Source organism: Callorhinus ursinus, unplaced genomic scaffold, assembly GCF_003265705.2.
Source record: "Callorhinus ursinus isolate GAN/ISIS: 27379988/994484 unplaced genomic scaffold, GSC_fseal_2.0 scaffold27, whole genome shotgun sequence".
NCBI classification, from domain to species: domain Eukaryota; kingdom Metazoa; phylum Chordata; class Mammalia; order Carnivora; family Otariidae; genus Callorhinus; species Callorhinus ursinus.
Window position 1 is genome coordinate 22681661 of NW_027397089.1, and position 13728 is coordinate 22695388.

The 13728-nt window shown below is 37.2% G+C and overlaps 1 protein-coding gene across 6 annotated transcripts in view; it reads right to left on the reverse strand.

Moving 5' to 3' along the window:
- The window catches only part of LOC112829988 (uncharacterized), a 30706-nt gene extending 17545 nt beyond the window's left edge, over nucleotides 1-13161 (reverse strand). For 2 of the 6 annotated variants that reach the window (XR_003209815.2, XM_025879631.2), the window contains exons 1-4: nucleotides 3691-3842; nucleotides 3089-3244; nucleotides 2803-3008; nucleotides 1175-1276 (exon numbers count right to left, since the gene is read on the reverse strand). Coding sequence is in view for 5 of the 6 variants with exons in the window: in XM_025879631.2 (XP_025735416.1) it covers nucleotides 1175-1276; nucleotides 2803-2893 (193 nt within the window). In the remaining variant the exon portion in view is untranslated. Of the gene's footprint in view, nucleotides 1-1174; nucleotides 1277-2802; nucleotides 3069-3088; nucleotides 3245-3690; nucleotides 3861-4684; nucleotides 4881-9845 lie in introns of those variants that run through there. The other 4 variants (XM_025879633.2, XM_025879628.2, XM_025879632.2 and 1 more) reach the window with 4 other exon arrangements.
- Nucleotides 13162-13728: the final 567 nt, after the last annotated feature.

The window sequence follows — 13728 nt, forward strand, 5'->3', positions numbered from 1 at the left end:
GTTCTTTCCAAAGGATAAAACATCATGCAAAAATGGGGTATAGAGTTTGAAAGAGAGAGAGGTGGTTAGAGAGAGCAGGTACTGTCCTTTTGATTAAAAGACACAAAATATCTTTTTGGGGAGACAGAAATATTGTATATCTTTATTTTGGTGGTTACAGAGGTTTATATTTTTAAGTACAATAAGCTATACAGTTAAAGTGGGTGTATTCTTTTGTATTTAAATTATACTTCAGTAACTTTAACTTGAAATGCAATTTTTAAAACCTTCAGAGAAGTAAGATACAATTTTGTATCTACGTTTAAGAATAGAGTGTTATATTAGAACACTTGAGAAAACAAAAAGAGTTCATTGAAAATAAAATGATACCAGGAACATGTTTGTACTAGGTAAATTAAAAGATAATTTTAAAAAATCATCCATGAGGGTGCCTGGGTGGCTCAGTCGGTTAAGCGTCTGCCTTCAGCTCAGGTCATGATCCCAGGGTTCTGGGATCGAGTCCCACATTGGGGAGGGGAGCTCCCTGCTCAGCAGGGAATCTGCTTCTCCCTCTACCCCTCCTCCCTGCTTGTAATCTCTCTCTCTCTCTCTGACAAATAAATAAAAGAATCTTAAAAAAAGAAAAGGAAAGAAAATCATCCATAAAATTGAACAGAAGGATGAAGTGCTGAAAAATGGGAGGAAATACGGAGCCCCTAGGTGGTACAGACGATTAAGCAACCTACTCTTCATTTTTGCTCAGGTAGTGATCTCAGGGTCCTGAGAGCAAGCCCCGTGTTGGGCTCCATGCTCAGTGGGGAGTCTGCTGAAGTTTCTTTCTCCCTCTCCCTCTGCCCCGCCTTTCTCTCTCTCTCTCTCTCTCTCCAAAATAAATAAATAAATCTTTTAAAAAGAAAAGAAAAATAGGAGGAAATAATATTGTAAAATAGGAAAAACCTAGAAAAAGATTAAAAACTGGGGATAGATGGAGAAAATAAAAAGGAGATGATTTCCCATAAGTAAAGGATATGAGTTTTTATCACCTTTTGTTTATCCTCCTTATTTCCCTTCTCAAAAGTTTTCCATCTTTTATCTTTAAAGATAATCTCTAATTGTTATGCCCCAGTGTCTCCCACAATGCCCTTCCTAACTTTCCCTTTGCCCCAGTGGCTGCATTTATTCACAGAGGGCTTACCTGCTACAGCTCTGCTCTCGGCCATCTCAGCTCTGCTCTCAACTCTCTCTTCTCTATTTTCAGTTTCACCATCCATCTCCATTTCAGGCACTTCATGATTGACTTTAAAAAAAAAAAGTAAAAGTATTTTTTTTAAAAAGTCAGTTTTCTCTCATCTTCTACACTTTCTAACTATCCAGATATTACCAGTGTTCTTGGTCTGATTCTGATTCTGATGATAGATATTTTAAACAGACAAACCCTGGGGTGCCTGGGTGGCTCACTTGGTTAAGTGTCGGACTCTTGATTTCGGCTCAGGTCATGATCTCACGATGGTGAGATCAAACACCCTGTGAGGCTGTCTGTGGGGCATGGAGCCTACTTGAGATTCTCTCTCTACCTCTCTCCCCTCCACTGCCAGGCTCACATGCTCTCTCTCTCTCCCTCCCTCTCTCATAAATAAATAGTAAATAGACAAACACTGTGTGGTCTTTTACAAAAATAAAATTCAAACAACCTACTCTGTTGTATACAAAAAGATAACATTGTTTTATAAGGAAACATGTATTGGAAACTATGTAACAGAACATAAATTGCATCTCCCAGTTTATAAGCACCCTAAGTCGTTTGCCTATGGATGGCAAGTATGTAATACTTCCCAGTACATACAGTGCCTTTGTCAATATTGTAGACACCCAGAAGAGGACTCTATTTGGGGTAACTGGTCCCTAAAACATTATCCACTAACTTGATGCCTCAAATTATATAACTAGAGACATGTTCCTAGAAGTGATTTTTCTTCCTCATTTGAATATAAAATACTTTGGGGTCAATTTATAAAGTAAAAATTCCACATATATATATATAGAGAGAGAGAGGGCATAATTTTATAGTAAGATCAAAATGACTTAAAAACAAACACAAAGGAATAAAAATAATGTAAATAACAAAATATAAATAACAAAACATAATCCCAGGGAAGGCACAAGAAGCCATGTTTCCTATAGCAATACAAAAATTTCAATAAATACAATTTTGATGTTCCCCCAAATCATCTTCCTACGGTTTCATTGTTACCTCTAACTTTCTGGGAATTGAGTTCCTGGATAAAACAGACTAGAATTATATGGCTTGGAATGATATGTAGCTATAAGGAGCCTTCAGTCTTTCTCAGAAAGAAGCAAATGTTTGCCACATCATCACTGACTAGGATTCCAGGGTTCTGCTAATCTCAGAGTATATGTCTATTTTATATCTTTCAGCAGTTAAATAAAAATCCTAGATAGTTATGGTTGTGCTACTACTGTTTTTCCTTCCCATAATAGCCTGTAGGTGAGATCATCCTAAAATGTCTAAAAAATGTAAGAAATGCTATTTTGGTGACACCAGAAATCTGGATTTCCAGAGGCTTAGACCACCATGGTTTGTTTTGTTGTTTTGTTTTGTTTTGTTTTCCACAAACTATGATCTTACAACCTAACCAAGACAGACAACACTATGCTCTGGCGTAGTAACTTCACTACGGACTGGCACTCTGTAATCGAAATCTTGGGAGTCCAGGAGCCTTGAGTTGAAGGCGAAGAGAACTCACCAGCGTAGTTCAATAGTTCTCTTCTCTGATGTGTCTGATCCCACATAGAGGCTCTTACCTGCTCTCTTGAGGCTGTAACTCTCCTGGGATGTCTTCAACTGGGAAGATTTTGGAAATTGGAGAGTAGCATAAGTCACTTCTTCAGGCATACCGAACAAATAAAGCACAATCCGTCACTGTGTGTGGTGCATGTCTCACCGAACCTCACAGAAGCTGCGTTAGTGGCTTTATCTATGCGTGTGCAGACTAAGCTCAGTGACCTACCTTTGCAAAAACCAAGCAAAAATATAGTGTCAGAAAACAGAACTGATCCCCTGAGAATTTCATAATTGCTTTATTCTCACCTCCACACGCATCTCTTATCTTTCTTTTCTTAACTTCCTCCAGTAAACACCAAGTTTGAGAAATGGTCCTGAGAGAAAAATGTGGGTTTTAAATATAAACATTCTTTTTTTTTAAATTTGTGGAAAATGGCAGTGGTCTCCTGACTTGAGAAGGCCCTGTGAAAAAATACAAGTAAAAGTATCATTATTTCTGCATATATAAAGTTGTTAATCAGCATGTACCTGTGAGAATAGTGTTAGAATCGAAAACACTTAACCCATTACTAACTCCCAGAAAACCACAAGTGAGTTAGTTCTCACCAAAACATTGTTCCCTTTTTTTTTCCTTCCTATTTTTGTGGATTGAAAAAAGTCTTCAGAAGTTAAAAGAAGGGGCGCCTGGGTGGCTCAGTCATTAAGCATCTGCCTTGGGCTCAGGTCATGATCCCAGGGTCCTGGGATTGAGCCCCGCATCGGGCTCCCAGCTCCGCGGGAGGCCTGCTTCTCCCTCTCCCACTCCCCCTGCTTGTGTTCCTGCTCTCACTATCTTTCTCTCTGTTAAATAAATAAATAAAATCTTAAAAAAAAAAAAAAAAGAAGTTAAAAGAAGAATATTGGGGCACCTGGTGGCACAGTCAGTTGGGCATCAGGCTCTTGGTTTTGGTCAGGTCACGATCTCAGTGTTGTAAGATCAAACCCCGTTGTAAGGCTCCCTGCTCAGCTGGTGTGTGTGTGTGGGGGGGGTGTCGGCTTGGGATTCTCTCCCTCTGCCCCTCTTCCACTCTCTCTCTCTCTCTAAGATAAATAAATGTTAAAAAATAAAAGAAGAATATTAATAGATCAATACAAAATAAAAAAAGTGATACTAAGAGAAAGAGCAGAAAAAGCTACATGTGAGCTACACTAAATAGAGATTGTCCCCCTCCCACCCCTACCTTCCACACAGAACAACCTCTGAAAAGAAGAGGGATATATTTTAGAAGTGGCAGTTCTTTATATTTAGAGTGTATCCATCAGGTTAGTATCTGAATCCTAATAACTTGAATTTGGGTTTGGAAGGTAGGGTCTATATGTGTATGAACCTGTTTTATAGACTGGGCAGTTATGAAGTTCAGGGAGCTCAAGTGCCTTAGTCATAGTCCAGCAAAGATTAGTTAGTAGAGAGCATACTCTGCATCCTGTATATCTAGCATAGTGGCAAATGTATACCACATGTTCAGTGGATAACTTTAAATGGGTAAGTTATTATTTCATTCAGAAATAATCATAGCATTGCTCAGTGAAAAGCACCTGTTAAATACTGTTATTAATAAAGACACCTTTATCGACTTTTAAGAAAGACTGGGACATTGTGCAGTAGGCACAGCATCTGGATAAAAATGGGATAAAATCACAATACTACAAATGTAGAAGTCAAGGAATATTTAACATGGTGTTGAGAAAGAGAATATACTTCTTTTTAGGAAAACCACATTCTGATATGTAAGCCTTGAAAGAATGAGAAAGACTAAATACCAGCCAGCCATGAAGCTCAGAATTTTCACTGACTTTAATTGCTCTGGAGCAACAGATGTTTCTCCCATCCTCATAAATGTGCTTTTATTAGTAAGGAATTACCTGAAAGAAAATCATTCATTCTTCTAGTCTTCCTTCTGAAACCTTAAGTAGTAATGTATCTCCTAAATCTTCAAGGCTCAGATTTCTTCTCACAGGTTCAGACTTTCATCCCACCCCAGTCTGATCATAATATACTTTGTCTCCATAAATATAAATGCAGTGCAGTTTATTTCATAGGTGGATTCTGCCTATTTAACTTTGAAAAATAAAATGAATATCTTTACTTGGGAGTTCAGGAACATTAACTTATTTACGTATTCATTCTTTTATTCAACAAATTAATCAAGTATTTACTATGTGCTATTATTCCAGAGCAAATGACAAACACATTTTCTTCCTTAATGTAGTTTACATTCTACAATTCATATATTTGATTGGACATATACTTATATGTTAATGTTTTATGTTATTTATTCATGGATAAGTAATACAATGTAAAGTAGCAATAGTGCTATGGATAGGAATAAAGCAGGGAAAAGGTAGGGTGACAGAGGAAGGAGAGGAGTTTTTTATGTTGAACAGGGTACTCCCGGAAGGCCTCTCTGTGGAGGTGTCATTTGGCACAGAGAATAGTAACAGCAAAAATATTGTTCTACAAAAATATGCTAATTTAATACTATAATATTTACCATCTGTTTTAGTTATTAAAATCATGAGTCAGAATAATCTTTTTTTTTAAGATTTTTATTTTTATTTTTGGACAGAGAGAGAGACAGCAAGAGAGAGAACACAAGCAGGGGGGTGTGGGAGAGGGAGAAGCAAGCTTCTGGCCGAGCAGGGAGCCCGATGCGGGGCTCAATCCCAGGATCCTGGGACCATGACCTGAGCCGAAGGCAGACTCTTAATGAATGAGCCACCCAGGTGCCCCCAGAATAATTTTTTATTTTTTATTTTTTCATTTTTTATTATTATGTTGTGTTAATCACCATACATTATATCATTAGTTTTCGATGTAGTGTTCCATGATTCATTATTTGCATATAATACCCAGTGCTCCATGCAGAACGTGCCCTCTTGAATACCCATCACCAGGCTAACCCATCCCCCCACCCCCCTCCCCTCTAGAACCCTCAGTTTGTTTTTCAGAGTCCATCATGGTTCATCTCCCCCTCTGATTTCCCCCCCTTCATCCTTCCCCTCCTGATATCTTCTTTTCCCCAGAATAATTTTTTAAAGTGAATTATTTGCTCTTTCAATTTCAGAGGTTTCAGGGTTTTTAAATTTATTTTTTTTATTTTTTAAAAGATTTTATTTATTTAAACAAACAAAAAAAGATTTTATTTATTTGACATAGAGAGTGAAAGCGCACAATCAGCAGAGGGAGGGAGAAGCAGGCTCCCTGCTGAGCAGAGAGCCCGATGTGGGGCTCAATTCCAGGACCCTGCTGGGAACATGACCTGAGCCGAAGGCAGATACTTAGCCATCTGAGCCACCCAGGCACCCCGAGGATTTTTACATTTCCCCTTTCTTTCCAGTTTCATCATAATATATTCCCTCTTTTCAACTTCTGGGCCAAACTGGACCCCTTGCCAAATATGACCAAGAAAGGAAATAAAAGTACTGTATCCTCATCTGATTTGAATAAGAATTAATTCAGTTCTCCATTTCTGGACCCACTGGTCTAATCCGAGTAACTTGATACGCATAGACTTTCTAGGGATGTTTCACTACCTAAAATGCTTTATCCCGAGACCTTGAATCAGAACCCTTTCATCACTGCTTCTACCCACACTGACCAAATCACAAGCAAAGTACCAGCTGAAAAAATAATAACAATTCAGCAAACTAAGACAGAAACTCCAAAACTGACAGATGTAGGACCTGGCTAACATTACTCAGGAGAGTAGTGACAAAATATCCCAGGATGAATATTGTAACAGCTCTTGTGTAATGCTAGTCCAGAATGGAGTTAGGAGGACTAGACACTCCGGGAAGGATAAGTCTGAGAGGAAAGGACACACCACAGAAAATACAATATGGCAAAGAATCTAAAAATCTGGAGAATATCTTATACATAATTTAAGGAAAGAAGAAAGAATTAGATAATCAAAAGACAAAAGCAGGGGTGTCCGGGTGGCTCAGTCGTTAAGCATCTGCCCTCAGCTCAGGTCATGGTCCCAGGGTCCGGGGATCGAGCCCCGCATCGGGCTCCCTGCTCAGCGGGGAGCCTGCTTCTCCCTCTCCCACTCCCCCTGCTTGTGTTCCCTCTCTCGCTGTCTCTCTCTGTCAAATAAATAAATAAAATCTTAAAAAAAAGAAAAAAGAAAAAAGCAAATTAACTGTAGGATAACTATGTCCAAATGTGGAGCAAACACAAATTTGGGATGACTTGAACAATGAGTGAGGCAAAATAAGAAAATTCCATTTAAACTTTATGCTGAGAATACTGAGCTTTGAGCGGCATATCGGAGATGTAGAGAGAGATTTGTAATTATTACAATGGAATTCATCATTATCCAACCGTAATGTGGTAAATAAATAAATACATTTTTTAAAATTCACTCTTAAAATCAACCAAGGGTAAAATCATGAAATATATATGGCTATGGAACATATGCACACTTCAGTATTAGCAGTGTAAAAGTAAAGGATTGAATGACAGAGATTAAGAAAGAGCAAAATGAGAAGAGAAGGGTGGAGGGCAGGAAAAACAGAAGGAAGGGTGATAGCACCAATCTCCACCTCCAGTGCAGTGAAGAAATTAGAGATAACACTCTGTGGTTGTTTAAATTAGAAGTAAAGGTTTATATTAAGGGGTGAGGGAAAGGAAGTGAGACAGTGGCCTTAAATCATCTATCAAAACAGGAAAGCAATAGATAATTTCTGAAGTTGATAAATCCATATGGAGTAAGACAAACTATTTAGTGATATAAAGATGATCATCATAAGAAATAAAAACAAAGAATTGAAAAAAAATTGCCTCCAAGGAGCAAGACAATCATTTGAGGAGAGATGTTTTTATTGACTAATAAGCGTTTCTGAACTATTTTGTAAAATGTGTACATCTATTATTTTGAAAAATGAAAATAACAATAACTGTGTTATTCATGTAGCATGTATTCATGGCTATCAATCAAGGTTCTCTCTCCAATTTCATAATTTGCCTTCATTCAGACCCTGTCCCAACTGATTTCTTTACTATTGACGCTGCCCTCAATTTAAAACCCATTGTTTGGGGCACCTGGGTGGCTCAGTCGTTAAGCGTCTGCCTTCGGCTCAGGTCATGATCCCGGGGTCCTGGGATGCAGCCCCGCATCGGGCTCCCTGTTTGGCGGGAAGCCTGCTTCTCCCTCTCCCACTCCCCCTGCTTATGTTCCTTCTTTCGCTGTGTCTCTCTCTGTCAAATAAATTAAAAAATAATAAAAATAAAAAAATAAAACCTATTGATTAGTATATTGTACTTTCTGCAGTGAAGTATGGACACAGATTTTGAATTTTATAGTTGTCTTATTTCTGTATATAGGAAGCTGTATATATTTAAATTACATTTAAATAATTAATATAGATTTGTAAATAAATGTTATTACATAATGAATAACTTTTAAACATACACATATTTTTTAAGGTGGGGTAGGAACATAAACTGTGTGTTCTCCAGTCCCTCATACCTGGGGAGTATCCCCTCAGCTACTTCACAACTTGGCAGAATTCCAGTGTTGTCTCTTTATATACTGTTTTAAACAGCAGCTTTTTTTTTTTTTTTTTCCGCTGTACCCAAGGACAGAGGGATCTGTTCCCAGGCTGTCCCTCCCCACTGTGTTTGCAGCCTCAGGGGTGAGGGATCCCCCTGTTATCATGTCTCCATCTCTCTTGCTGTTCCATTGCCATTCTATCCATCTTAGGTTGTTCAGTAGCTGTTTAGTCAGCTGTCAGTTCTTCAAGAGGAATTGTTCTATTAATGGGTGTATATTCTTGTGTCCTGTGGAGGAGGTGAAATCAGCATGTTCCTATGTCAGTGTCTTGAATTGGGACCCTCTTATTAGAATGGTTTTTAAAAACAAACTGTATCAAGTCTTGATGAAAATGTGATGTATAAATGGAATTCTTTTTTTTTCCAGTTTTTTTGAGATATAATTGACATACAGCACTGTATAAGTTTAAGGTATACAGTATAATAATTTGACTTACATATATTGTGATTACCAAATAAGTTTAGTTAACATCCATCACTTCATATAGATACAAAAAATAGAAAAAAAATGTTTTTTCCTTGTAATGAGAACTCTTAAGATTTACTCTTTTAACAACCTTCAAATATACCGTACAGCCATTTTAACCTTAGTCATAATGCTGTACATTAGATCCCTAGTATTTATTTATCTAATAGCTGCAAGCTTGTGCCTTTTGGCCACTTCATCCAGTTTCTCCTTCTCTAACTCTCTGTCTCTGGTAACCACAAATATGACCTCTCTCTCTCTCTCTCTTATATATACTCTCTTATATATATCATATATATAATAAATATTTATAATAAAATAATATATATATATATTTCAAGGTTCCACATATAAGTGAGATCATATATTATTTATCTTGTCTTTCTCTGTCTGACTCATTTCACTTAGTCTAATGCCCTCAAGGTCCATCCATGTTGTCATAGATGGCAGGATTTCCTACTTTTTTTTTTATGGTTGAACAACATTCCATTGTATACACACACACACACACACTATCTATCTATCTATCCCACTGTCGATGGACACTTGGGTTGTTTCCATATTTGGGCTTTTGCAAATAATGCTTCAGTAAACATGGGGGTACATATATCTTTTTGACATAGTGTTTTCATTTTCTTTTTTAAAATTTTTTTTAAATTAAAAAAAAATTTTTTTAACATACAATGAATTATTTGTTTCAGGGGTACTGGTCTGTGATTTATCAGTCTTACACAATTCACAATGCTCACCATAGTACATACCTTCCCCAATGTCCATCACCCAGCCACCCCATCCCTCCCACCCCCCTCCACTCCAGCAACCCTCAGTTTGTTTCCTGAGACTAAGAGTCTCTTATGTTTTGTCTCTCCCTCTGGTTTCATCTTGTTTCATTTCTCCCTCCCTTCCCCTATGACCCCTCTGGCTTGTTTCTCAAATTCCTTATATATGTGAGATCATATGATACTTGTCTTTCTCTGATTGACTTATTTCACTTAGCATAATACCTTCTAGTTCCATCCACGTCATTGCAAATGGCAAGATTTCACTTTTTGATGGCGGCATAGTATTCCATTGCATATATATACACCACATCTTCTTTATCCATTCATCTGTTGATGGACATCTAGGTTCTTTCCATAGTTTGGCTATTGTGGACATTGCTGCTATAAACATTGGGGTGCATGTGCCCCTTCAGATCATTACATTTGCATCTTTGGGATAAATACCCAGTATTGCAATTGCTGGGTCATAGGATAACTCTATTTTCAACTTTTTGAGGAACCTCCATACTGTTTTCCAGAGTGGCTGTGCCAGCTTGAATTCCCACCAACAGTGTAAGTGGGTTTCCCTTTCTCCACATCCTCACCAACATCTGTCATTTCCTGACTTGTTAATTTTAGCCATTCTGAGGTGGTATCTTATTGAGGTTTTGATCTGTAAGTGGAATTGCTGGATTATATGGTAGTTCTATTTTTAATTTTTTGAGGAAACTTCCAACTGTTTTTGACAATGGCTGTACCAATTTTCAATACTACAAACAGTGCACAAGTGTTTCCTTTTCTCCACATCCTTGGCAGCATTTATTACCTCTCATCTTTTTGATGATAGCCATTCTAATAGGCATGAGGTGATATCTCATTGTGGTTTTGATTTCCATTTCCCTAATAATTATTGATGTGCAAATGGAACTCTTATACACTGATAATGAGGATGTCAAATTATACAATGACTTCAGAAAAGTGTTTGGTAATTTCTTAAATTGTTAGGCCTACACCTACTGTCTGATCAGTCACTGCACTCCTAGATATTCATCAAAGATAAATAAAAACATGCCCATAGAAAGACTTATGTACAAATGCCCATAGTAGTGATAATTGTTATAACCAGAAATAACCTAAATAACCAACAGCAAGTTAATGGATAAACATACCCAAACAATGGGAGGGTACTCAGCAGTAAAAGGAATGAACTGGTGATATAAACAGCAACTCAACAATAATCGCAAAGAAATTATTCTGATGAAAAGAAGCCCAACAAAAAAGTGAACATACTCTATAATTCCATTACTCAAAATTTTGGAAAATGCAAACTAATCTATAGTGCCAGAAGAGATGTCAGTGGTTACAAGGAGATAGGGTGGCAGAGAAGGTTGAGGAGGAGAGAATACACACTGGCACAAGCAAACTTTTAAGGATACGGATGTTCACTATTTTGAATGTGATAATGATTTCATAAGTTTATACATATGTCAAATCTTAATAAATTGTTAACTTTAAATATGTGCAACCTATTCTATATTAATTATAACTCAATAAAGCTATTATTGTCAGAACTTTTTGCAGGATATTAGTTTATTGAGAGTTACTTAAAAATCTTAAAGAAAAGGAAAGATATACCACATCCTTGGATTAGAATACTAAATACGTAAAGTGGTCAATTCTAATTTTTACTTAAAATGTGATATAATAGGCATCAAAATCATACTAAGTAGTTTACATAGTTATTGATGAAGTGCTGCGAAAGTTCACTAGAAATCTTTATAGGTTTTCACTTTTAGCTCCAGAGAGTAGGTTACATTAGATCAGATCTCTCAACCAAAACAACTCTAAGAGATGGATAACATACCAAAATAGCTGTTTGGAAACTTTGAATATCAACTAATTCAGCCAGACTTTATGGGCATCAAGATAGTGCGTCTAAAGGGAACCCTTTATGGTAACTCTGACATTCATATTTCCACATAACCAATTCCATCTTTGCTCAGGACCAAATACCAAGCAGAAACAAATAGCTCAAAGTTTTAGATAGTCTCAATGGGCATAGAGAGATGAAACTGGAGCCCAGCAAAAAAAACAAGATAATCAGGATTTGAGGAGACAAAGTAACAGAAAGAAAAGGAACTACAGAGAAGTGAGTCTGATATTCTGAGCCACTTTTCTCCTCAAAGTGTTTCTCTTTAAACGCATCATGTATAGGGCATATCGTCAAGAAGCCAAGTGAAAACAATAACAAAGAGCCTTAGAAAATACATAGAGCTGGGGCACCTGGGTGGCTCAGTGGGTTGAGCAGCCAGCTCTTGATTTTGGCCCAGGTCATGATCTCAGGGTCATGGGCTCATGCCCCACATTGGGCTCTGCACCCCACAGGGATTCTGCTTGAGGTTTTCTCCCTCCCTCTGCCCCTCCCCACCTACTCATGCTCTCTTAAAATAAATACATAAATAAATCTTTAAAAAAGAAAAATACCTAGAGCTTATTAGTCTCATAGTGCGGCAGTAACAATAAATACAGAGTCCTAAAGCTGAAACCCATAAAGCTGACACTTTAAAAGGGGTACCTTTTGAAGTAAAAATCAGAGAGCTATCACTCTTTACAATGACTGAAATACAACTTAGACATCTCAATTCCTGATTAGGGCAAAGTGATCCTCCCCCGTGAAAAATCTGTCAAAACAGAAAAACAGACTTAAATCCATTCTGAAGAAAGATAGCACCACCCAGATGTTCTACAAATTTTCATTCCGTAGGACAGTAATTGAGTGAAAAGTATCCAGGCTTCAGGTCCAAATAATAGAAGAACAAGAGAAAAAAAGACAACAGAAAGAGACCCAGGGGAGAAATAGATATTGGTGTTATTAGGCATAGACTTTAAATTTCTTTTCTTATTAACATATGCAACAATATTGGTTTCAAGATGGGGAACATTACTAAAGAAATGGGATCTCTACAAAAGAATTAAATAGAATTTCTGAAACTAAGAAGTATAAAAACAAATTAAAAACTTGATCAAAGGGTGCAAAAGATACCTAGAATTAGTTTCTATTGACTTAGATGAGTCAATGAAAATTATTCAGATAAAGGAAGGAAAACAGAAGAGATTAAAAAATTAGAAGAATGTAAGACATCTATGAAATAGAGTAATAAATTTTAATAGGCATTTAATGAAATCTTATAAGAGATGGAGTAAGAACTTGTGGTAGAAGTATTGTTAGAAGAGAACCTGTCTAAGAATTTTCTAAAAGCGTTAAAAAAATCCAGATTTGGGGGTGCCTGGGTGGCTCAATTGGTTAAGCGACTGCCCTTGGCTCAGGTCATGATCCTGGAGTCCCTGGATCGAGTCCCGCATTGGGTTCCCTGCTCAGCGGGGAGTCTGCTCCTCCCTCTGACCCTCCCCCCTCTCATGTGCTTTCTCTCTCTCTCAAATAAATAAATAAAATCTTTTAAAAAAATAGGAAATCCAGATTTCGGAAACTGTAAATCTTAAGCAGGAAACAAACAAAAAAACAAAAACAAGGAAACCATACCAATGTATATTCAGCTTACTGCTGAAAACAAAGACAAAGAAAGTCTTAAAAGGTGTCCACAGAAGAGAGAGAGATATATTGTCTTTAAAAATAACATCAGTAACACTGACAGGCAAACTTTAACAGAAATGATGTGTTTAGTAATTTTTTTCTGTAGTAACAAACAATCTCAGTATTTCAATATCTTAGAATCACACTTCTTTCTTACTCTTGGCTGTGGGTTATGGATGCCTCCGCTGAGCTCTACTAGCTTTGATTATGTCTTTCTATTTTAGGGTCCAGACTGAAGGATCAGTCCCTTTTACATGGCAAAGGCAGAAGCAATAAAGTAAAGCAAAATATACAAGGACATTTAAAATTTCTGATTGACATAGCATATACTAGTTCTGTTCACAATTCATTGACTAAATCAAGCCACACAGCTAAGAGTGACAATGGGCTGGGAAAGTATACTCCAACGAAGGCAGCACGGCAAAAGTGGGGATACATCATATCCATAAGAGGAAGGAGTAGAGAGTTGGGAACAGTATATTCTCAAATGATGGAAGCTCTCAAATGGTGTGATTAGATTTAGGACCTACCCAG